This window comes from Syngnathus leptorhynchus, chromosome 6 (assembly GCF_054491065.1).
Source record: "Syngnathus leptorhynchus isolate UIUO chromosome 6, UIUO_Slep, whole genome shotgun sequence".
Taxonomy (NCBI): Eukaryota; Metazoa; Chordata; class Actinopteri; order Syngnathiformes; family Syngnathidae; genus Syngnathus; species Syngnathus leptorhynchus.
Window position 1 is genome coordinate 14,694,911 of NC_141200.1, and position 26,706 is coordinate 14,721,616.

General features: G+C 42.0%; 1 protein-coding gene across 1 annotated transcript in view; it reads left to right on the forward strand.

The window, feature by feature from the left end:
• smpd3 (sphingomyelin phosphodiesterase 3) overlaps positions 1–26,706 on the forward strand; it is a 79,909-nt gene that overhangs the window by 38,965 nt on the left and 14,238 nt on the right. The window contains exon 5 of the mRNA XM_085914358.1: positions 18,672–18,747. Coding sequence (XP_085770484.1) covers positions 18,672–18,747 — 76 coding nt within the window. The remainder of the gene's footprint in view (positions 1–18,671; positions 18,748–26,706) is intronic.

Below are 26,706 nucleotides of genomic sequence, written 5' to 3' on the forward strand. Positions count from 1 at the left end.
TAATATGGTGTGTTGAAAATTAAAAAAAACGATACATTTAATACAATTAACAATGAAAACAAATACAAATCTGTCTCTGTTATAGTTACCATAAATCCCCTTTAAACAGGAATTTAAAATTTAAATATGAGGACCAAAACACTTAACAAGAATCATGTTCAGATCCACTATAGAAGTTTTACCTCAATATCCCTCTCAGGGCCAAATAATTGCCAGTGTTTGGGTAGATACTTAATGTTGGATTTTTGTCAGGGTTCGTTCAAGGTCGAAAATGTTCCCCAAACGTTCTGTACTTGTCTAGTTGCAAGGAATATTTTAACATGTTTACACAGGGTATGTATACCCCTGCTTGGAGAATACTGCTCTAAAGGACTGTAGAAGGTAAAGTTTCGATTTACATTAACATCAACGGTATTGTAGTGTGTGCTTTTAAAATCTAGTGAATAATTTCATTTATTTATTTATGTTGTAATATTTATGAGAAAGTCAAGAAACATGATTATGTCAAAGCAGGAGCTGAGATTTCACAAATTGCTCATTTATTCAAGCTGCAACATACGTATTAACCCCGGTTGTGCAGTAACTACTGTAATTGTTCATACTTTAACCAAAAAAGCAAACCACTTTACCTAGCAATAAAAAGGAAAGAGGAGCTACATCAAGGTTTAGTTATCTGCAGATGTGCTCATCAACTAGCAGCAAACTACAGTTTTTAGGTACTGCCTGATGACAAATGTTACAATATTTCTGAAGCTAACTTGTAACTCAAATTTAGTCTCACTACCAGGGCTTGAAATTAACTGAACTTGCTCACTAGCCATTGTGGCTTCCCAGCATTACATGCCACTTGAAATTTTTCACTAGCCACAATTTCTGTTTTAGAAAATAGGGGAACCAAGTTCCACATTCAATAAACCAGGTCACAAATTAAGAAAAGAGCAAAACAGTATAATAATAGTATAAAGGGTGTTGTTAATTTGTATATACCGTATTTTCCCGACTATAAGTCTTGTTTTTTTTTCATAGTTTGGGTGGGGGGGGACGACTTATACTGAGGAGTGACTTATAAGTGAATTTTTTCACAAATGTTCACAATTTTAAAAAAAAAAGGTGAAACCGCGATAAACGAACCGCAATGTAGCAAGGGATTACTGTAATTTGAATTTCAAGTGACGTCAGCGGCGCGGCGCAGCGGTTGTTTACATAAAGGACAAAGATTCGATCTTGGCTTTACATTTTCTCTCGTTCTTATTGTTAACCCTCAAGGCAATATTGTTCTGGCTCGTCATGGCAGAGCTAAAAAGAAACCTTTGAATGTGTTCTGAGAAAACAAAGAAGCTAAACCTTGACTATTCTGTCTTTTGACGAAGATGACGAAGGGCCCCACGTACTACCGGCATCAGTAGCGCCTTTGTTTGTAAGTGGCACGGAGGATGAAGAGTTTAAGAAGTATTTAATGAGTTTGGAGTGACAGAAGGTTTGAAAAACTATTACGGCTTTTACGCACGCCCAGTCCTACTCTACGGAGCTCTCTTTCACCTCCGTGGATGGAAGTCAGGGGCCAGCGCTCGGCCGGGTGGCTGTCCGGGAACGGTGGATGGGGCTCGGATGGCTTTTACGCACGCCCAGTCCTACTCTACAGAGCTCTTTTTCACCTCTGTGGCTGGAAGTGCCATCTCCGGGGATGGAAGTCCATGCCGTCACACACCTGGAAGTCCATGCCGGTGCTTGGGGCCGTGTGGCGGTGAACTATTTATGTTATAGTTATTTGATATATCGACTTATACGTAGGAGCGACTTATATGTGAATATTTTCACAAATTTTCAAAATTCAAAAATCCGCGATGTAGTGAAACCGCGATAAACGAACCGCGATGTAGCAAGGGATTACTGTCATTTGAACTGCAAGTGACGTCACCGGTGCCGCGCGGCAGTTGTTTACATAAAGGACAAAGGATTCGATCACGGGATGACAAAGATGACGAAGGGCCCCACGTTTGAAGGATTTAATGATTTGGAGTGACACAAGGTTTGAAAAACCTCTTTTTGTTATAGTTATTTGATATATTTTATTTCGTGTAGCAACTTGTATATGTTTTTATCGTTACAGTTCAGTAGTTGTTGGCTCGTTGAACTCTTGTTTTGTTAAAGAACCGTTTAACAAATCCATGTCTTTCCTGGTACTTTGTTAACGCTACAATATAGTTATATACTAGATCTGTGCGGCGTGCGCGCGGCGTTGTTGACATAAAGGACAAGGAATTTGATTGACGGATTTAATTAGGAGTGACACAGATGGTTTGATAATATTGTTGTCATATGATAGTTATTTGAAATATTCTTTATATATTGTTATATGGGTCTGTGGAATAATTAGAAATGCAACTTACGAGTCCGATGTCAGCAGTGAGGCGCATATGCGGCGCATTTCGCGGCATTGTTTACATAAATGACGATCGATGGATTTAATGAATTAGAGAGACACAGATGGTAACTCTGAATGTTACGTCAGGCCCGTTCTCATCTCTTCCTTTGTGTTTGTCACATTAGCATACCTATCGTTTAACCTGTTGTTGCTTGTTCATGTCTGTTCTTGACATTTTCCCCCAAATGTGACTTATACTCCGGAGCGACATCTATGTTTTTTTTTCACGTTATTGTGCATTTTATGGCTAATGCGACCTATAATCTGGAGCGACCTTTAGTCCGAAAAATATGGTTGTCAGTATTGTACACACAAATGAACATCGGTGCTTACAAACTGCTTACAAACCAATCATAGCATTTAGCATTCCAGATTACAGACTACAAGTTTACAATGCTCCATAAAAAGCGCAGCTGGTTCGGTTGGCGTTTTCAGGATGTAACGTAACCCAAATGAGTGAATGTTCACGTCACATGTAGAAATATACCCAGTTAGTACTCAAACTCAACTCTTCTAAAACGAAGTCATGTGTTTAATTTACCCAATGTGTGCCTTGGAATACTTGTTTTAAAAGGCTTAAGTTGAATGTGTGTGTTGTGAGACTGTGTATACTTGTTTTTGTAACAACAAAAAATTTTGGGGGGGCAGGAGGTGTACTGAGAGATTTTCTTCCGAAGAGAAATGTGCTTAGGTTCAATAAAAGCTAGGAGAACACTGTTTTAGACACCTTGAAACCTCTTCTTTTATTGAGTAAAATTTACACGTGTGCTCCTTTGCAGTCCGAAGCAATGCAGAATGTTTTTATTTTACCACTGCACTTAGTGCTAGAGTGCATAAGTGGCTTCATCATTAAGGAAGAGTAGATTTGAAATGACATTAAGTGCAGCGGTCTTAGTGAGTTGAAGAGCTACTTCCAAACTTGTGTTGCATAAGCACAGGGAGAGCACGAACGTAGCATCATGCCGAGAGATGGAATTTCAAAGTCAAAGTCTTTATTGTCAATTTCTCCACATGCCAAGGCACACAAAGAGATCGAAATTACGTTTCCCACCGTCCCACGGTGACTAGACACAGTACACAACACTCATATCAAATAGCACAAAGAGTAAAAACGAACAGACAAGAGCAACGAATAAGTAATAAGCAAATAACCCAAATAAATAAACAATGAATAAATAAATAGACAAATAAGAGCAGCAAAATGGAGCAAGCGCGCTAATAGCAGACAGCCAGATCATAGCGCAAAAGAACAGGACGTAAGCAGGCGCAGGCATCTGTATCTCTTCCTAGAGGGCAGAAGTACAAACAAAGAGTGAGCGGGGTGACTCACATCACACACAATCGCGGCCGCTTTGCGGGTGAGACGGGAGGCGTAAACTTCCTTCAGGGAGGGGAGTGGAGCCCCGATGATTTTACTCGCAGTGGTCACTATGCGCTGCAGGGCCTTCATGTTGTACTCAGAGCAGCCACCACCCCACACAGCGATGCAACTGGAGAGGACGCTCTCAATGGTGCCACGGTAGAATGTGGTCATGACGGCAGGAGGAGCACTTGCTCGCCTGAGTTTCCGCAGAAAGTACAGGAGCCGCTGAGCCTTCTTCGCCAGCGACGCAGTGTTGGTGGTCCAGGAGAGGTCCTCACTGATGTGCACCCCCAGGAATCTGGTGCTGCTCACTCTCTCCACCACAGCACCGTCAACGGTCAGCGGCAGGTGGTGGGTGTGACCCTTCCGGAGGTCAATGACAATCTCCTTGTTGACGTTCAGCAGAAGGTTGTTGTCCCTGCACCATGCGGCCAAAAGGTCGACCTCCGATCTGTAGTAAGTCTCATTGCCACCGGTGATCAGACCCACCACAGTCGTGTCGTCGGCATATTTCAGCACGCGGTTGCTGCTGTAGGTCGCAGTGCAGTCATGCGTCAGCAGGGTGAAGAGCAGCGGACTGAGCACGGAGCCTTGAGGGGCCCCCGTGCTCAGCGTGATGCTGCCGGAGACATTGTCGCCCACACGCACTACTTAAGGCCTTCGACAGAGGAAGTCCAGTAGCCAGTTGCAAAGGGAGGTACTGAGGCCCAGCTTGTCAAGTTTGCAAATGAGACGCTGTGGAACAATGGTGTTGATTGCAGAGCTGAAGTCCACAAACAGCAATCTCACATACGAGTCCCTGTTCTCCAGGTGGGTGAGGGCAGAGTGGAGGGCAGAGCAGATGGCATCCTCAGAGGACCGATTGGGTCGGAAGGCAACACGGAAGGGGTCCACGGTGGGGGGAAGAACAGATCTGACGTGCGCCAAGACAAGCCTCTCAAAGCACTTCATAACGATGGGGGTCAGTGCCACAGGGCGGTAGTCATTGAAGCAGGAAGGAGCATGATTTTTCGGCACAGGTATGATGGTGGCAGCCTTGAAGCATGACGGGACGACGGCCTGCCGCAGGGAAATGTTAAAGATGTCCGTGAAGACATCCATCAGCTCCTCGGCGCAGTCCTTCAGCGCCCGTCCCGGGATGTTGTCTGGGCCCGCCGCCTTACGGGTGTTGACAGCAGCAAGCGTCCTCCTCACGCTAATGGCAGAGAGGCACAGGGGCTGCTCGTCCGGATGGGGAGGGGTCTTCAGCGGGCAAGTGTTGTTCTGTGCGTCGAAGCGAGCAAAGAAGCGGTTCAGTTCGTTGAGCAAAGGGACGTCACCCTCACATCTCTGCGGCGCGGGCTTGTAGTCCGTGATGGTCTGAATGCCTCCCCACAGGCCCCGAGCATCCCCGCTGTCCTTGAAGTGGGCATTAATCTTGGAAGAGAACACCTTTTTCGCATCTTTGATGCCCCGGGACAGTTTCGCCCTAGCTGACCTCACGCCCGCTTCATCCCCAGCCCTGTAGGCTTTGTCTCTGGCCCTCAGCAGGCCGAGGACAGCCCCTGTCAGCCATGGCTTCCAGTTAGCCCAAGTGACGACGTACTTCGTGAGAGTCACATCATCAATGCACTTAGCGATGTAAGAGGTCACAGAGTCAGCATACTCCTCAATGTCCGTCCGATTGTCGCAAGTGGCTGCCTGCTTAAACATTTCCCAGTCAGTAGTGCCAAAGCAGTCCCGAAGAGCATCAGAGGCCCCCTCAGGCCACACCCTAACTCGTTTGCGAACCGGCCTGGAAGTTCTCACTCTCTGTCTGTACGCGAGGGTAAGCAGAACAGTGACGTGGTCAGAAAGTCCGATGTTGGGGAGGGGGGTGGCCTTGAAAGCTCCTTTATGTGCAGTGTAGACCAAGTCCAGGAAGCTGCCACCACGCGTTGGAAAAGTAACATGCTGGTGAAGCTTTGGAAAGACAGACTTCAGGTCAGCATGATTGAAATCACCAGCGAAGATGATGAGACCGTCAGGGTGCGCCGTCTGCTGATCACTGACAGCCTGATACAGTTCATTAAGGGCCGTGATCCTGTCACTTCCAACGTTAGAAGGCGGGATGTAGACCGCGCCAAGCAGAATCGCAGTAAACTCCCTTGGTTGGTGAAAAGGACGGCACTTAACGATCACAAACTCCGCCAGTGGCGAGCAGTGTCTGCATACCACTACAGTCCCGGCACCATTTGTTAGAGATGTTCTGACTCTAACTTATTTTGCAAGAACCACACGAGAGACAGTATGCCCTTTAAGCACTTGCAAGTGGAGAGCTTGTCCGTTACTGTAGATACAGCAATGTTCGAACAGACTCTGCCGTTAGTCTCTTACAAGAGCACATTTATTGAGAACAAGTAGGGTGGGGGTGACATTTGACATGTGTGGTGGTCACCTCAGCAAATGGTTGATCAGTGCAGAGGGTCCCAGTTGGTGGTCACCTCAGCAAATGGTCAACCAGTGCAGAGGGTCCCAGTTTATTGTTTTACGAGGTCGTGGAAATAAAACCTAGTGGAGCATTGCAGATGACTAACTAAACAACACACCATTTGGAAAGTTTCAACAACTGAATGGTTAAACTTTTCAGAGTCAAGGAAAGGTAAAAGGTTCAAACAAAGTTCATCATTCTAGTCTACATCCCAACATAATCATACGATCAAGATAGTTTATAAACCCTAACACCATTCGTCGCTGATGTAGACACATATACCTCCTCCACGCGATTTTCCTCCTTTTTCAATTGCCCGGTCCGCTCGAAAGCACGCTAGCCGCTCCAGTTGCACAGCAAAGTCCGGAATGTTGACATTCAGCCAAGTTTCAGTGAACACGAGCACACAGCAGTTACCCACTGCCCGGTTCGTGGATCTCAGCAGACGAATGTAATCCATCTTGTTGTTCAGCGACCGGACATTCGCCAGAAGAATGGAAGGCACGGCCGGGCGAGTTGGGTTCGCCGCTAGCCTGGCCCGGACGCCTCCGCGCTTTCCCCTCTTCTGCCTCCTCGCACACCCCTTCCGACGCTGCTTGTCCGGGGAAGGAGTAGCAGACGAGTCCGGCGATGATTCAGGCCGGAGTAGTCCCAGTGACTTTAATGTCCCCGTATCAAAGTCCAAAACGCCGCAAAACTCGCTTTCGCCGATGTCGAGCATAACCTGCCTGCTGTACTTGTAGCACAATGTGGTACAACCAGATAAGCACATAAAACTGTCTGACAAACACTTATTAAATGAACAAAACACTGATCGGTTGGGACGGAGAGAGGCCGCTGCGTGTGCACGCGCCGCCATCTGCAGCTCCTAGATAGCTCTCTTATTTCGAGTAGCTTTGCACACAGTTTGTCCAAAAGTAATATGAGTAAAGCTATAATGACATCTGTGAGCGTCAATGATACCAGCTGCGGTGTGTTCATCTTTTTGTGTCGGCATAGAATATGCACACGAATAATGTGAGGTTTCTGTGTGCTAGACAAATACCTCATTGATAAACAGATATACAATACTAACATTGATAACAGAAGATAGTGTAATAGTGATAAATAACAAATAGATTAATGGATTATTATTGGATCAAATAAAGAAAAAATAAACAGTGTCACGACCGTGAGCGCGCCCCCAAGCCCCGCGACGAGTTAAAAAGTCTCACGGCATAGGGAAAGAATGACCCTCTCAGCCTCTCCATAGAGCAAGACGATGTCAGCAACCTGTCACTGAATCTGCTCATCCGCCCGGTGATCGTCAATCAGGTCATCATTGTTGATTAGTAAAAAGTATATGTTGAATATAAATAGAATCTAAATAAAGAATTAAAAACACAATTTCTACAACAATTTGGTATACTAGAAAGATAGAGTTAACAGTTCGGTTGGTAGCAGCAGGCTTAAAGAATGTGAGTCTGTAACAACTTCACTAATAGTGACGTCGAAAGGTGGTCAGAACAAAGGAGCACCTGAAGTGATCATCTGCCACATCTTGTCATGGAGAAGGTGTGAGCAGTTCTCCAAATTCAGACCCATCCGAAATCTGGCCTTCAGCTTCCTGAGCCACAGATTATTGGTTGTCCCGCTCAAGGCCGATCAGAGTGAAACATGTTTCAGTGATAGACAAGACGGGACAGCCAAATGCAGCATGAGGAGGACTTGTTGTATTTGTGGGAAAGGGGAAGTGGAGAGCAGGAGTTCTGGCTGGACTAGGGTGCTGAAGTGGCAGGATTGTGGCTGACGGGCGGAAGCGGCGGCAGCGTGACTGGTCAACGTCCACTGGGTGACTGATGAGCGGATGGCAGGAACCAACCTGGTGAGAAAAGCGACAGAGCGAGCACGTAGTGCAGCAGGGAGTTAGTGCGTAATGGTAGTCTAGGGCAGGCAGAGCATGGTCAAAAATGGGCGAATGGTCAGTGTTAGAGATGTTCTGACTAACTTATTTTGCAAGAACCACACGGGAGACAGTATGCTCTTTAAGCACTTGCAAGTGGAGAGCCTGTTCGTTACTGTAGGTACAGCAATGTTCGAACAAACTCTGCCGTTAGTCTCTTACAAGAGCATATTTATTGAGAACAAGTAGGGTAGGGGTGACATTGGACATGTTTGGTGGTCACCTCAGCAACTGGTTAATCAGTGCAGAGGGTCCCAGCTCATTGAGACAGTATGCCCTTTAAGCACTTGCATGTGGAGAGCCTGTTCGTTACTGTAGGTACAGCAATGTTCGAACAAACTCTGCCGTTAGTCTCTTACAAGAGCATATTTATTGAGAACAAGTAGGGTGGGGGTGACATTGGACATGTTTGGTGGTCACCTCAGCAACTAGTTAATCAGTGCAGAGGGTCCCAGCTCATTGTTTTACAAGGCCGTAAAAACAGAAACTAGTGGAGCATTGTAGATGACTAACTAAGCAAGAAAGTGTTTCCACACCATTTGGAAAGTTTCAACAACTGAATGTTTAAACTTTTCAGAGTCAATGAAAGGTAAAAGGTTTAAACAAAGTTAATAATTCTAGTCTACATTCCAACATAGTCATACGATCAAGAAAGTTTATAAACCCTAACAGTCAGGGCAGGCGGTGAGCAGGACAGACATTTGACAGAATTGCCAACAGGAGACAGGCGAGAGAGAACAGACTTCACGGACAGACAATGAACAGCTGGGTGTGCCTGGTTTAAATAGCGTCCACTTAACAAGCCAAGACAGGTGCATGTGATTACAGTAATCCCTACATCTTGGTTCTTTTATTGCGGCTTCAGTACATAGCAGATTTTCTTTCCAAAAAGATAAAAAATTCAAACATTCAAAATAAAACTTCTAAATTGAGGAATTATGGCACAAAAGTTGCCCACACAATTGCAGTACATACACTTGTACCTTTTTATTAAAAAAGTTCTTATAATAATAATAAGGGTTCCAAAAACATATTTACAATTGTTATAAGAAATTGTTATAATAAAAGTGTTCTAAAAATATATTTACAGTATATACATTTGTACCTTGTTATACAAAAAGTTGTTATAATAAAAGTTCTATAAACATATTTGAAGTATGTATACTTTAGCCACATCTACATGTTACACACACATATCATTTATATTATTTATACATTATTTTCTGTTATTTATACTACGTATGAATATAGTATTTACATGTTTGAAACTATTTAATTTTCTAATGATACCATATGCACTTATATAGTTTAATATACACTTATTGATACACACAAAAATGTATATACACTGCTCAAAAAAATTAAAGGAACAGTTTTTTATCAGGGTATGACATGAATTCAGTTACACTTTTCTGATAAGGTTTTAGTCAGGCACGTGGCAGAGGGGGTTGTTAATCACTTTCAGCTGCATTGGTGTTGATGCAATTAACAACAGGTACACTAGAGGGGCAACAACGAGATGGTCCCCCAAACAGGATTGGTTTTGCAGGTGGAGGCCATTTCAAGCTCCTCCCTTCTGATCTTTTTTAACTGTTTTTCCACAAGTGTTGGCTTTAGCAAGAGTCATTATCACGACTGGAAGCATGAGGCGATTTCTTAACCTTAGTGAAGTTGCGCAGATTGTCCAACTCCTCCAGGATGACACATCCATGCGTGCTGTTGCAAGAAGATTTGATGTGTCTCCCAGTACAATCTCCAGAGCATGGAGGAGATTCCAGGAGACAGGCAGTTACTCTAGGAGAGCTGCACAGACTGTCCTCATCCCATCAGCAGGACCGATATCCGCTGCTTTGTGCAAGGAGGAACAGGTTGAGCACTGCCCGAGCCCTACAGAATGACCTTCAGCAGGCTACTGGTGTGAATATCTGCCCAAACAGTCAGAAACAGACTTCAAGAGGGTGGCCTCAGGGCACGACGTCCTGTAGTGTGCCCTATGCTTACTACTCAGCACCGTGGAGCTCGATTGGCATTTGCCATAGAACACCAGAATTGGCAAGTCCGCCACTGGCGCCCTGTGCTTTTCACAGATGAGAGCAGGTTTACCCTGAGCACCTGTGATAGACGTGAAAGGGTCTGGAGAAGCCAAGGAGAGTGCTATGCTGCCTGCAACATCATTCAGCATGACCGGTTCGGTGGTGGGTCAGTGATGGTCTGGGGAGGCATTTCCATGGAGGGATGAACAGACCTCTACAGGCTAGAGAACGGCAGTCTGACTCCCATTAGGTATCGGGATGAAATCCTTGCACCCATGGTCAGACCCTACGCTGGTGCAGTAGGTCCTGGGTTCCTCCTGATCCACGACATTCTCGGCCTCATGTGGCAAGAGTATGCAGACAGTATCTGGAGGATGAAGGCATTGACACAATTGAATGGCCCTCACGATCACCTGATCTAAACCCGATAGAACACCTTTGGGACATAATGTTTCGGTCCATCAGAGGCCGCCAGGTTGCTCGTTAGACTTTGCAGGAGCTCACTGATGTCCTTAGACAGATCTGGGAGGACATCCCACAAGACACCATCCGTCGTCTCATTAGGAGCATGCCGCGACGTTGTCAAGCATGCATACAAGCATGTGGGGCCTACATAAGATATTGAAAATAGTTTTGAATTGCAGAAATAGAATTTAGGCAAAATGGACGAGCCTGCCACATCATTTTTTCACTTTAATTTTTGGGGTGTCTATATACTGAGCCCTATGTACGCTGAAAACCTTTATTTCCATCAAAAGATGTGGCATCCTTTTGTTCCTGAGACATTAAACTGTCCATATCAGTATAGATATCCAACTTTTTTTTTTCACCATTGAAAAAAAAAGTGTTCCTTTAATTTTTTTGAGCAGTGTGTTAAAAATGAGAGGTGACACTTCTTCGCGGATTTTCATATATTGCGAGTGGTCATAAAACCAATCATCCGCGATAAACGAGGGATTACTGTACTTGATTACAGAGCGTGGTTGTGAACAACCGACGTAAATGCAAGTGAACGACTGGGTGGCAGGTGACGCAGGCACGAGGCAGTTTCTTCATGTTGAGAATGAATTTGTGCTAATTACCATGGTGGTGACAAATGTCAGACAGGCTTTAAAGCAGGCAGCTCACTTGGAATTTCCATCAGATGCGTGTGCAACTTTGCCAGGATGCGAAGTGACCATATTGCAAATGATTGACCAAACCCTGCTCTTTCAGCATTTTTCAATCATTAATCATTACTGTTCGTGACTTAAAAATATATACACATGGAATAAATGAGTCTATGTGATCAAATAAAGGAGCAAAGCCACTAGCATAATCAAGGACCGACAGTCATAAAGGCCCAGAGCCCAGAGCCACTAACATATTGACCCACAGTCACAACAGTACCCCCCTCCCCCCAACAGGCACCACCTACCTTATGAGGGAATTCACGGTAAAAGTCCCAGAAGAGGGAAGGGTCAAGGGTTTGGGACCTAGAGATCCAGGAGAGTTCCTCGGGACCGTAATCCTCCCGGTCAACCAAATACGGAAAACCTCGACGACGTACATCCAAACACTTGCAGACAGTGTAAGCGGTTTGACCGTCAATAACCAGTGGTGGGGGAGGGGGCTGAGGGGACTATAGACCGGGTTCAGGAGAGAGACATGAACAGTTGGGTGGACCCGGAGGAAGTCAGGGAGCTTCCGGCAGATGAGTTAATGACTCTCTCAATTTCAAAAGGTCAGATCGATTTTGGGGCCAGCTTGCAGGAATCAGCCTATATGGGAAGGGGTTGATTTTTTTCAAATTTAGCATTAGCGATTATCATCTGCCCCTGAATCTACCAACACCAGACGGAAGCTTGGTTGTTGGGGGAAAGAGAGACAGTGGCCAGCAAGATAATTCCTTGACAAGATTCACTGGAGATCCTAGCTTCATTTGCCCTCAGGCTGCGTTCTGAGTTTGCAAGAACACTCTTGGATATATATTTCCCGCAATAGATGCAAAGTCCCTGCACGATTCGCCTGGCACGTTCCTCCAGGGAAAGGCAGGTTCTGCCAAGTTGCATGGGCTCTTCCCTGGAGTTAGCAAGCGATTCAGGGTTTGTGAAAGGCTTGACAGTTGAGGAAGAGCAGCCATAGGGGCAAGCAGGCTTGGCACTCCGGTGGCATTTTCTGATGCGAATGTCAATCCGAATTACTAATTATTATTTTTTGCCCAGCCTCGTTCCATCCACTTTCAGAGGCTAAAATCCTGAACTCGATGGCATAGTCTGCAGCTGATTGAGAGCCCTGATGTAAAGAGATTAGCTGTTTGCCTGCAGACTGATTGATGAAAGGCTGATCAAAAACTCTGTGCATTTCCCCGGAAAATTTTACTAATAGTTCCAAGATTTTGATTCCCACAAGGTGTTGGCCCATCTTCCTGCTCTTCCCCGAAGTAAGTTGATGACATAGGCCAACTGAGCGATTGTCCAAATATGCACTTGCCTGTTGCTCAAAAACCAGGGAACAGTTTAACAGGAACCGGCCACAAGCTCCTCCCTCCCCGGAATATTGTTTAGGCGATGGAATTTTGGGCTCCCGGTGAAGAGAAAAAACTTTTGTCAGTGAGTTTGTATCTCCCAGATTAGAGGTGTGAGGCTGTCTTGAAGCAGGTGAATAAATCGGTAATGAGACGCTGGATGCCATCCGTGCGACTATTGAGTTCACGGTGGTGGAAAGGTTCTGAATAGAGTCCATAACTGTCTTCAGGAGATACTCGTGTTGACAAGTAATACTCCTTGCTGCCTCACGGCTCTGTGAATTGGGTCTTCTGAGTCTGCTGGGTCCATGATGTTCAGAATGTACTGTCACATTTAATGCAGGATTTTGACCCAGAAGCAGACAGTAGACATGTGAGAAACCAAAGATTCTTTATGTACAAAAGTTCAAAGTAACAACAGAGAGCAGAGCTGGATGCGGAAGGCATAAAAGACAAAAATCCTAACAAAGTGTAACTGAGTAACTCAAGTATATATAGAGAAAGTTAGGACAAAGTGTAACTGGGTAACTCAAGTATATATAGAGAAAATTATGTATTTAATCATATGTGAACAAATAAGGAACTAAGTCACTAACATAATCAATGATGTGACCAAATCAAGGACCAAAGCCTCTAACATAATCAAGGACAGTCATAACACCTTTAACATCATGCACAGAAACTTGGACTAAAGATGGTATGGAAGCGGGGGCTTCACCTTGAGAAAACAGTAAAGAGTTGCTACAATATCAGTGTCGACATCTCAACATGATGAAATGTACCCTGAGTTGTTATGACTGCATCTGCTTATATTGTCTAACATTCCAAGCAGGAGTGCCCTCGATTAAGCTCTTATGAACTCTCAAGAATCCTGATCATAAACTTGGTTGTACACAGCAACATGGTGTCATATCTATATGTGTGTGTGTGTGTGTGTGTGTGTGTGTGTGTGTGTGTGTGTGTGTGTGTGTGTGTGTGTGTGTGTGTACTCTCGATACTCTTTATGTCAACAACGCTGCGCGTGCGCTGCAGAGATCTAGTATATAACTATATTGTAGCGTTAACAAAGTACCAGGACGTGGGTTTACATAACAACAATATTATCAAACCATCTGTGTCACTCCAAATCATTAAATCCAGCGATCAAATTCCTCGTTCTTTATGTCAACAACGCCGCGCGTGCGCTGCAGAGATCTAGTATATAACTATATTGTAGCGTTAACAAAGTACCAGGAAAGACGTGGGTTTATATAACAACAATATTATCAAACCATCTGTCACTCCAAATCATTAAATCCATCGATCAAATTCCTCGTTCTTTATGTCAACAACGCCGCGTGTGAAAATTTGTGAAAAAAATCACATATAAGTCGCTCCTAAGTATAAGTCGCCCCCCCACCCAAACTATGAAAAAAAAACGTGACTTATAGTCCGAAAATTACAATATATATCAAATAACTATTATATAAGCAATAATATTATCAAACCATCAGTGTCACTCCAAATCATTAAATCCATCGATCATCCTTTTATGTCAACAATGCCGGGTGCGCGCTGCTGACGGCGCTTGCACTTCAAAATATTCCACAGGCCCATATAATGACATAAATTATATATCAAATAACCATTATATAAGCAATAATATTATCAAACCATGTGTCACTCCAAATCATTAAATCCATCGATCAAATTCCTCGTCCTTTGTCAATAAACGCCGCCTGTGCACCCTGACGTCAGAATCGTCGTTATTCCACAGGTCTAGTATATAACAATATTGTAGCGTTAACAAAGTACCAGGAAAGATATTGGTTTGGTAAACGGCACTTTATTTAACAAAACAAGAGTTCAACGAGCCAACAACTACTGAACTTCCAGCCACGGAGGTGAAAGAGAGCTCCATAAATAGGACCGGGCATGCGTAAAAACCATGGCCGAGCCCCATTCACCGTCCCCGGACAGCCACCCGGCCGAGCGCCGGCCCCCGACTTCCATCCACGGAGGTGAAAGAGAGCTCCCGTTGAGAAGGACCGGGCGTGCGTAAAAGCCATAATAGTTTTTCAAACTTTCTGTGTCACTCCAAATCCTTAAATCCTTCAAACTCTTCGTCCTCTGTGTCACTTACAAACAAAGCCGCTAATGATGCCGGTAGTACTTGGGGCCCTTCGTCATCCCGTGATCGAATACCTTGCCTTTTATGTAAACAACCGCCGCGCGGCACGGGTGACGTCACGTGCAGTTCAAATGACAGTAATCCCTTGCTACATCGCGGTTTGTTTATCGCGGTTTCACTACATCGTGGATTTTGAATTTTGAAAATTTGTAAAAAAAATCATATATAAGTCGCTCCTGAGTATAAGTCGCACCCCCCCACCCAAACTATGACAAAAACTGCGATTTATAGACCGAAAAGTACGGTGCGTATATATATATATATATATATATATATATATATATATATATATATATATATATATATATATATATATATATATATATATAAAATGCCAAATAAATATTTATTTAATTGTTTATTTGTTTGTTTGTTTGTCCAAACAAAGAAACTAACAAACAAACAAAATTCATACCACTTAAGAATTGATTGGCCATTGATGGGTGATGGGTGATGTTATTGTGTTATGTGTGGTGGAATTGGTAAATATATTTTTCACTTTAACTGCAAAAGTCACCTCTTTTTTTGATTGAGTGTGTTAATATTTTACAGTATGTGAGGAAGAATTGGGAGTTTAAATTGTGGTATTTTGTTTACTCTCTACCAGAGCTTCATCAATGACGGACTAAGGGAGCTTCCATCGGTACTGATGAACTGCCCATGACTGCTGAAATAATTTAAATTGCAAATAGTGCATGAACAACATTGTTGAAAACATGATTTTAAAAAATACTTTAAAAGACCTTAATCATTGTTTTGGGGAAAACAGCATGTTTTTTTAACCTGGGTTTAAATACATTTGCACTTTATTGATATGTTTTGAGTCTTTATTCATTCATCTTATTCCCTCTGATAAAGGGGGCAGGGAGATTATACAATGTGGCGTGTTATTCACGGGATTTACGTAGGTAGGTGGAACAATAATGATCCCAGTATCCTTTATTTGGTTTATTGCACATAGTTTGCATGCACTGGATCCAAATAAAAAATTGCTTTTATTATTGTCGAGTTTGACATCTGTACATCAACCTGTGCAACATTATTTTATCAATTATTTATTCAGCTGCACATCTCTCATGGGTTTTGTTCCTTGGAAATGTAACTTGTGGGCAGCACACACTCATTATCATTATTTCCCAGTGGATGTATTTATCCGGAGAGCAGCAGCAGGTCAGCAGCATTTGTCTGAATTGTATCTTATGGAGAGGTAATGGATTGGAGTTAAAGAGAGAGGGAGAAAGCGAGAGAGAGGCATAGATTGAATATTAATTAAAAATGTTTCCCTGTAGAGGGACCCAGTGCTTAGTAATTAAAGCTTTCCAGACTCAACACTTATCCCCTCTTATAATTATTCCTACATTACGTGTGTGTGTGCGTGTGTGTCTTAAAAGGACAGTATGTTTATTCATTAGAAAAACACACCATTAATTTCAGTAAGATGCGAAAAATGTATCTTGCATCAAAGTAGCCTCCATTGTTTTACAAAATCATACATAGGTCTCGTAATCACTAATTATATTGCGCCTCACCGTACAGGATGCTGACATGCATCGCATCTTTCTGCTCCAGATAAAATCTACCGATCATCATTTTGCTGAATCAATGACTACAACGTGTGTAAAAAATGCAATGCTCTCGCTTTTTCACTTGAGGTAATACTAGAAGTTTTTGATAACATTTTTGCTATATTTGCATCTGTTTTGTTTGTTTGTTCCCTGGCTGGCCAAATCTTCTGATAGTTACGAAATGCTCTCTACCACAGTTTGCCTCTTCAGACTAATGTTGTCGTTTCTCTGGACAAACAAATTCTGCAGCTTCCAGCATGCATGTTCTAATAAACGCATCATCTGAAAATCAAAGTCAAAGTCCGCTTTATTGTCAATTTCTTCACGTTAAGACACACAAAGAGATCGAAATTAGGTTTCCCACCGTCCCACGGTGACTAGACACAGTACACAACACTTACAATCAAATAGCACAAAGAGTAAAAACGAACAGACAAGAGCAACGAATAAGTAATAAGCAAATAACCCCAATAAATAAACAATAAATAAATAAATAGACAAATAAGAGCAGCAAAATGGAGCAAGCGTGCCAATAGCAGACAGCCAGATCATAGCGCAAAAGAACAGGACGTTATGCAGCCGAGGGGGGAGGGAATTCAGGATCCTGACAGCTTGGAGTATGAAGCTGTTTTTGAGTCTGGTGGTGCGGGAGCGCAGGCATCTGGTACCTCTTCCCAGAGGGCAGAAGTTCAAACAAAGAGTGAGCGGGGTGACTCACATCACACACAATCTTTGATGCTGATGCTATTTCAATTGCAGTCAGGTTGCGCTGACTGCAATTGAAGCAGTTCAAGCTCATACCATTTCTCTGAACGCACCCACAATTAGGGAACAGGGATCCCCCAAAAAATTGGGGGGAAAAAAAATCCCCCAAAATTGTGACATACTCACTCTAGAGGCTTCTTGTCTAACTTGTATTGAAAAAAAAAAAAAAGAAAAATAGTCATTTCGGAAGATAAATGTGTTTGAAAAAATATATATAGATTTTAAATACCGATGACTGTCAAATAGTTTTTCAAAGCAGTAACATTCACATGGAGGATTCTGCGCAGTGTGCTGTAAACCTTCCTAAATTACAACACCTCACTTTATCAGTCTCTTTACTGCTTTCTGTCGAAAAGGCAAAATTAAACTGATCAAGCTTGTGGGAGGAATGAAAGATGAAATCTTGGCTCACTCTTCATCTTATGTTAATGTTCAGGAGGCCGTCTTGGGCCTCTGCTGATTGAGGCTTTTGTAATTTATCTTGATTTGGCTTTTTGTGTGAAATCGTTGCTCATGTCTCATTTTAACTTCTCTTCTCTGAATACCCTGTGATGAGAGATCCAAAGTGAAATAAAATTATTTCATAAATCAGATCCTGGCAAGACTGGATTTTTTTTAAAATTTCCAATTGGGGCTTAGAAAGTTTTTTTTATTTTTATTTTTCTATAAAGAAACCCCATGTGAATGAGAAACAAAGTGCAAAGCACTTTGAGTACCAAAGGTATAAAAAGCACTATATACAAGTACAGCCCATTTTGTATTTGCTTAGATTCAAGCGTTCCTAGATTTCGCACCAACGGAAGCACCTGCTGAGATAACAAAGTAATGAAGAAGTCTAATTTTATTTCGACACTATCATTCAAAATCAACAGAATGATTAACTTTACTGCCTGCCAGTAAATGGCTAAACATTCATACAAAACCAAGCATTGGTGAATGTCATATTGGTTCTTTCTCACTTAACTCATCCAAACATGTCTTAATGGTCCTAACCAATCGCAGGGCACATACAGACAAACAAACAACCATTCACATTCATTCACTCTTAAGGAAAATTTGGAGCGGATATTTAAAACTCTGTCATTAAAATCAAAGACTCAAACTCAGGTCCAAAAAAAATACGTGATTGAGTCATCCCTAATGGACCTCTGCCAGTCCAAGTACCAAAGGGATCCTCTACTAAAAGTATCGCCATATATGCAGGGGAAACCTTTTCAATGAACAATATAATATGATGATATAATATACTATATTACAAGAAATTTCCTCTTACGCTTGTTTGAGATGACTATTGTGTTGTTGTACCTTCTCCCCCACTGATCCAATCCAGCTTCTGCTGCGAGGAGCTACTTGTGAATTTTACTGTGCCGGTATCTGAAACGCTTTACAAAAATTCCCCGTAAAGTTGTTGATCATTGTTTTTATTCACATGATGTAATATTTGTGTCTCCAGGTTCATGTGGGGACTTCCCATCAAGAGCAAAGGGTTGTGGGATATCTCACATGCACTCACCTCCACGCCATCGAAGGTACAATCATACTGCATGGTCTTCGGCTGTCAAAGCATTTCTTTACACCATACTCATTTTACAGATCTAAGTTTTACTTTGTGTTTTAAATTTCAATGTCTTGTTTTAAAGGTGTAAAAATGTGTGTGACCAGAACTAGACATTTCAATTCTGTACAATATGTGGTGATCCATTCAAAAGCCACATGTAGGAATTGTGAATTCTTCCTCCTGCAGTTCCCATGGCAACTGTTTCAAGCTGTTTAAGGCGTCACAGACCTATTTAAAGCTCTGGTCAATGGCTCCCTCATTTTTTACTCAAGACATGTCTCCCACCCTTGCCTGATATGTTGAGCTCCTCTTGTGTTGTCTCAGGTCCAAACATGGCACTGTCAGGGTGGTTACTAAATAGAGAAAATACATAAAGCCCTTGGGGGAGGAGAAGAAATAGGACTAAAGGAGAGGATTGGCAGGGGTAAAAAGTACAAAATGTATTTGCCTCTCAGAAAATAGGGCCCTACAATATGTGAACATCCTTCAGGTGAAGTAGATGGGCACTCAAAGAGCAGATTTATAATGCACAATTATGTATGCATTTTTTTATTCATCCATCCTATTTCCGACAAGTTATTCTATTCAGGGTCACAGTTAAACTGGTACCAATCTCAGAGAGAGATGTTTGGATTGGATTGGTCACCAGTTGATCACACTGTATTCCTACGCGCCCTGATACCTTGGGTGGAATGTGGGAGGAACTTCCGGTATAGCAAAACCGTTTTATTTCTATGGGAATTGATGGACTCACACCATCAATTCAGACTAACAATGTGGAAAAGGTGTTGTAGCTTTGAAGAGAAAACATTACAATCTCGCTTCCTGCTGTTCTAACGGGATAGCGGCTGCCGACAAGTTACAGTCACGTCTAAGTACATAACGAACTCTGTCACTTCAGACGTGATGAATCTGAAAAGCTCTGAGGTGTATCACTACCAACACAGGAATAAAGTTAGCTGTGTTTTGTTTTAAGAGGAGAACACAGTCTTATTTAGCTTAAAGCAGACCTAGCTGTCTGCCGCCAAAAAAATTCTTATATGGTAACCACGACCAGGACGATTCATATAAACAACCTGCATTTCGCTCAATATACAACTGCAATCATTCTCCAAAGTTCATGTAAATTATATCAACTTCAAACATCGGCCTCAAATAAAAGAACGATCAGATTGAATATTTTGAATTTTATGAGCAAAACATCTTACTTGCCACGCTGCATCTTACGGACGAACACACTAGTCACTGTCCATAAAAATCCAAATTACTGCAACGATCCTTCTTTTAATTTCAGAGCTTAACAAATACAAAAGTTTTCCACGCACATTTAAACAATACCTGATAGTATTGTGGCACTCAGTCTTCTCCAGTTGTTTAATGCAAGCACATTAGGGAAAAATTCATTGCAAGGGTATCAACATGCTTCGTCCATGAAATGAAAAGGAGCCCATATACAATGTTGGGATGGTCTTTTCAAACCACTCTTGTATCAATCCTCGTCTGTGTCCCTTATTTCCGGGTAGAAGCTGGAATCTTTGGAGGCTCACAACAAGCACTTTCCTCATCTGAGAAAGACAGTTAAAAACAATGCTCTTGTAGTCCCAAATTAAACTTCTTCTTCTTGTTAGTGCTACTGCCAGCGGCACAATAAGCTCCCAAGGCGTGCAAGATAGTGTTCAATGCAATGAGGGGTAATAATTGCTGAGAAAAGAGGGTATAGAAAACTGTTCCAAAACACCGCTCCATGAAGTGAGACTTATTGTAACCATTGGGAGCTTTTGCCAAGAAGTCTCTTACCCTAAGTTACTCCCACATTGACAGACCTCGGGAATAAGGTGGATGGATAGCAAAGGTGCCACAAGGTGTCAAATCCAGGTCCGGAAAGTAAAAAGTCTGCCAAATTTTGGCTTTAGCCACAGATGCTTCTCATCAATTGACTTGTTCACCTGTTTGTTGATGAGAAGCACGTGGCTAAAGCCAAACCGTGGCAGGGTTTCTACTTTCTGGACCAATGACGTCTCTGAGTGCCACAATGGATGAGGGCTGCCCCAGCTTCCTCCAAAACCAAAACATGCATTTTGGGTTCATTAAAGAGTCTAAAATGTGAACATTATTGCAAATATTTTATTTGTTTGTATATGCCTTGTGATTGGCTGGTTACCACTTCAAGACATACCACACAGACGTAATGTATATGATGATAATGTACACAATGACAAATATTTGCCGTAGTAAGAAGTGAAGACACCAGCAGCTATCTTAGCATGCCTAATTTGAATAGAGTGATTTATCTCCTCCGTTTTAATGCTGTTTTCTATCTCCATGACAAAAATGCTACAGTGTGTAACGTACAGTTGTACAAGTGTAAGCCCGTGGTACCCCACCACTCGCCTAAGTTGCGCTTGGCGTTAAAATTGGCGCAACTTCATTTTCGCGGAAGTCTAGTTTATCGTATTTGGGAATTTGGCTGTGCCATACTGGACATTCAAGTGGACCCAGTGTGTTTTCTTTAACATGCCCCACCCACACATAAATGTTTTATGACAGAAAGTTCACAAGAAATTAGACTAGGTAAAACATAGGTGTCAAATTCTGGCCCGCGGGCAGTGTAATCACATTTGGCCCGCGAGGCAATTTCAAATTAACATTAGAGCTGGCCCGCCGGTATTATACGGCGGCAGCGCTGTAACACCGCATTCATCGCTTGTACTACAAATCCCATAATGCTCTGCTGTTGCTTTGGCGCCCATACGTCCGTTCATGACTCTGCCTCATGCCCATATAAGTAGAATCCGTGTTCATTTTTTCCCAGAATGCACCTGAAATTTTCAAGACGGCGCTGCCTAGATTCGATACTATTGGCTTCCGAGCAGCAGTCCCGAAAACCAATGGGTGACGTCACGGATGTTACGTCCATTTCTTATATACAGTCCACGTGCACACCCATCTCCGTGCCTCTCCCCCACACTGCGACCTTTGGTTGATTTATTCATAGTTGTTATGTTATTTTATTTTCAAATTTCTAATTTTGACATTTACCTCAGAAGGCTGTAAACAGAAAGGAGGCATTAAATCTTTATTTACATTTTATTTAATATGCCATTGGTATGTTTTATGATTATTATTATTACTATTATTACTATTATTGTTATTATTAGTATTATTCGTGTTATTATCAACTTGATTTTGCACGCCTGCACTTTTAGGTTATATAAGCCTTGCTTGTTCAATAATAATTGTAAAATCAAAACTTGTTTGATTCCATATTAAAAGGTTCATTTATTCTACCTTGGCCCGCGGCTTTGTTCACTTTAAAATTTTGGCCCACTGTGAATTTGAGTTTGACACCCCTGAGGTAAAAGAAAGTCTAAGTTGTGGCACAGGTGGTGTTAAATTTGGTCAAGGCGCAGGTATCACTCCATTGACGTGTGGTGAACGTCATTCTATTTCATTCCTAAATATGACAACACCATGCATGGAACCCTGTGAAACATTGTAGAGAACGGTTGATTCTGCACTTGGCGGTGTCCTGGAAATTCAAATATGGCCCATGATTGTTGTTTCTTCCTGTTTTTTGTGTGTATGAGTTATTATTTCTACAATACTACTGTGTTTAATCAAGTTGTCAAGTTACATTATGGAACACTGAATGAATTATGAAACTGGACAGAAACCAGACTTTCAAATTACCGTAATTTTTGGACTATAAGTCGCGGTTTTTGTCATACTTCGAATGGGGGGCGACTTATACTCAGGAGTGACTTATATGTGATTTTTTTTCACAAATTTTCAAAATTCAAAAATCCGCGATGTAGTGAAACCGCGATTAACAAACCGTAATGTAGCAAGGGATTACTGTCATTTGAACTGCAGGTGACGTCACCCGTGCCGCGCGGCGGTTGTTTACATAAAAGGCAAAGGATTCGATCACGGGATGACGAAGATGACGAAGGGCCCCACGTACTACCGGCATCATTAGCGGCTTTGTTTGTAAGTGACGCGGAGGACAAAGAGTTTGAAAGATTTAATGATTTGAAGTGACAGAGAAGGTTTGAAAAACTATTATGGCTTTTACCTTCTTGACGGGAGCTCTCTCACCTCCGTGGATGGAAGTCGGGGGCCGGCGCTCGGCCGGGTGGCTGTCCGGGGACGGTGGATGGGGCTCGGACATGGCTTTTACGCACGTGCAGTCCTATTTATAAAGCTCTCTTTCAGCTCCGTGACTGGAAGTTCAGTAGTTGTTGGCTCGTTGAACTCTTGTTTTGTTAAATAAAGAGCCGTTTACCAAACCCACGTCTTTCCTGGTACTTTAACGCTACAATATCGTTATATACTAGATCTGTGCAGCGCACGCGCGGCGTTGTTGACATAAAGAACGAGGAATTTGATCGATGGATTTAATGATTTGGAGTGACACAGATGGTTTGATAATATTGTTATATAAACCCACGTCTTTCCTGGTACTTTGTTAACGCTACAATATTGTTATATACTAGATCTCTGCAGCGCATGCGCGGCGTTGTTGATATAAAGAACGCTTTGAGTTTACATTAATGGTTGTCGGTAAGTAAGAATCCTGTCTGCTCTTCTCAGCATGTTTTGAAGATGTGTGTTGGTGGGTCACCAACACAAGTTGAAAGAATTTAAAGTATTTCAGGCATCTAGTACACTCATTTGCTTAAGGTGAGGAGACAGTTTATGCAGTGATTTATGACCCCGTGTGGTTTTGCTGTAAAGCAGCCAAATAGTAATTTACGAAAATATCATTTGTTTGAGCTGGAGAGTTGAGTTTTCCATCACAGCAGATAATGTTGATGTAATATGATAGTTATTTGAAATATACTTTATATATCGTTATATGGATCTGTGGTATAATTAGAAATGCAAACAAATAAACAAATAGTCCGACGTCAGCATATGCGGCGCATACGCGTACTGCAGCATTGTTTACATAAAGCACATCGATGGATTTAATGAATTGGAGTGACACAGATGGTTTGATAAACGTGTTATTTATGTAATACTTACTCGAATAACTCTGAATGTTACGTCAGGCCCGTTCTCAGCTCCTCGTTTGTGTATATGTTACGTTAGCATACCGTATCGTTTAGCCTGTTGTTGCTGGTTCATGTCTGTTTTCGGTGTTGGATTTTGACAAATACATTCGTCCTAAAAGTGCGACTTATACTCCGGAGCGACTTATATATGTTTTTTTTCCACTTTATTGTGCATTTTATGGCTGGTGCGACTTATACTCCGGAGCGACTTATAGTCCAAAAATTACGGTATATGTAAACAGTTTCATTCCACAAAAATCACTCTGTTGAAAACATGACAATACCATACCCGGATCTTTCAATTGGAAATCAAATTTAACTTGCTTGTGTCCAATGATATCAGCCTCTGATTGGGCAGTTTTTATTCCAGTCTCCACTGCAAATTTGACCTGCAAGTCAATTACCGCTGTACTTGCATCCAAAAGTAAAGCCAGACGACAGAGCTAATTAAAGCGCCTATTTTTGCCAAATTGTGCTCAGCGATAGTTACTGGCAGGTGTTTCATGTAAGGCAGAACCACCACTGACTACTTTGCAGCACTGTCGTTTATTTCAATCAATTACAGGTCATATAGACAATGATGGGTGTTTCAAAAGAATGCCAGATTCTTGTTTGTGTGTTTGCTGGAGCTAATGGCTTCGAGAGGCAGACTACACTGGACTGATCAGCTGTATTCACTTTCACTCAGCGTGTTGAATTCAGGTTTAAGGCCCCTTTTCTCCACCTTGCTGTTCAGCGGTAAACAGCATGGACCTGAAAATGATTTTGGCTCTGCCTGCCTTTGGTGTTTGGGTTAAGGCCAGAGAAAACCCAGAGATACAGCTGTGAAAATGGGAAATCCGGCACGATGCTGGAAACAGCGTAATGCGTTTCTATCATATTTGAGGACATGATGACACATGACAAATACAAACTACATGCAAATACAGGCTCTCGACAATACGTAAAACAGCATTAAATGCATCAGAGTAAAAAAATGAAATAAAATCCAAAGCACACAAGCAAATATCTTGACAGCGCTTTGTTTTTCACACCATCCATTATTAGACTTTTTCACACCTACCTTCCATGTTGAGCTTCTCTCATCAGCACCTTATTTTTGTCTACTTGGCTGGAGGAATCGGACATAAAGTACATTGCATTAGCAAAACCTAAATGTTTCGGAAGTTTTACAGTTCAGTCGCATGGATCACATTGATATCACCTGATCTAGATTTGTTCACCCTGCAAGAATAATGGGCTGTCTTCCTCTTTGTCGCTCTGAAGTGACAGATCTTAACCAATTGGTGAACGAATGTGTGTGAGTGCACTCCCTTTACCATTTAATTTTTTTATATAACCATCAGGCAACAGCAGTCAGATGTGTATTTAACTTCTCTCAATAACTACTATTTAGTAATGAATGTGATGCCTACCACAACTTTTGGCAGTCGAATTTAAAAGGTTAGAATGGCAAGATTCTCAGGAACTTAACATTGTATTGTAATAAAAACAGTTTCTATTCAGAACCGAAATTGTAAAAATTTATATTACCGTACTGGCCCGAATATAAGACGACCCCGATAATAAGACGACCCCCTCTTTTTCAAGACTTAAGTTTGAAAAAATACTTTTTGAACACCATATTTAATTTTTTATACCTAAAATAATTACAGTACATCTAAAACAAATGATTTATAACAATGTATTCGAGAGAAAAAGCATGATATTTTGCCTCATTGAAATCATGCAAAAACTGTTTATCACATCTTAAGATCTGAACATTTAAATATGTAAACTAAAGTGCAATCACATTTGTAAATGAATGGCTTCAGGTTTTTGAAATGTAAATAAATACTGTGATAAAACAACAAAATTGCGATAACTGCACTAACCATCAAAGTGAAGTCTAACTGTAACTGTAGTCTTGAAACAAATCTGAATAAGGAAAAACATTGCAATAAAGTAATGCAAACTGCTACCGCTATTGTTGGGGAACTTGAGGACTGTATAGGGGGTTGGCTCAGATGGATATGTTCTTTTTGCCCCCGAGTGTCGGTCAGAACACAGGAGGAAACACATGGTTCCGTTTTGATTGCTTTACTGAATTATTGGCAAAAAATAATAATAAATAACCATAAATGAAATACTCTTGGCAACACACCAAACGTAAGTCATCGATCGAGAAAACAAAATACATTTGCTGGCGACTGTTAGTCGCCGTGCCGCTGCATAACAGCTACTCGTACGATGTGAGGCAAACTTAAAGGAGCACGCCGGAAGCTGTCAATCAAACGGCGCGCACACGAAGCAAACCGCGATTGGACAAACGGCACAACAGTGGACAATTGTGACAATGAAATGTATATACTCACTTTGTGTCAAAGACGCACACGATCACAGCAACATACTCAGTCAATTATGAGTGCATCAGAGCTGTCAATCAAACGGTACGCACACGAAGCAAACCGCGATCGGACAAATGGCACAACAGTGGACAGCAGTAACAATTAAATGTATATACTCACTTTGTGTCAAAGACGCACACGATCACAGCAACATACTCAGTCGATACCCTCAACCTTTAACTTACAAGTGAAAATGGGTATAATGTCTAGACCCCAAATATAAGACGACCCCCACTTTTTCAGTCTTATTTCAATGCAAAAAAACATTGTCTTATATTCGGGCCAAAACGGTATATATATTTACAGTTTTTAAACAAATTGTATACAATTACATAGATTATGTATGTGAAATACAACACAATTATCCGGCTTATTCATGTCAATTCTAAAATCGCAAATTGTTTACCATTTAAAAATATTTGAATACTTTTTACTTGTTTCAGATTTGAAAACAATCAATTTGTTGGGTAGTCTATACTGTATATA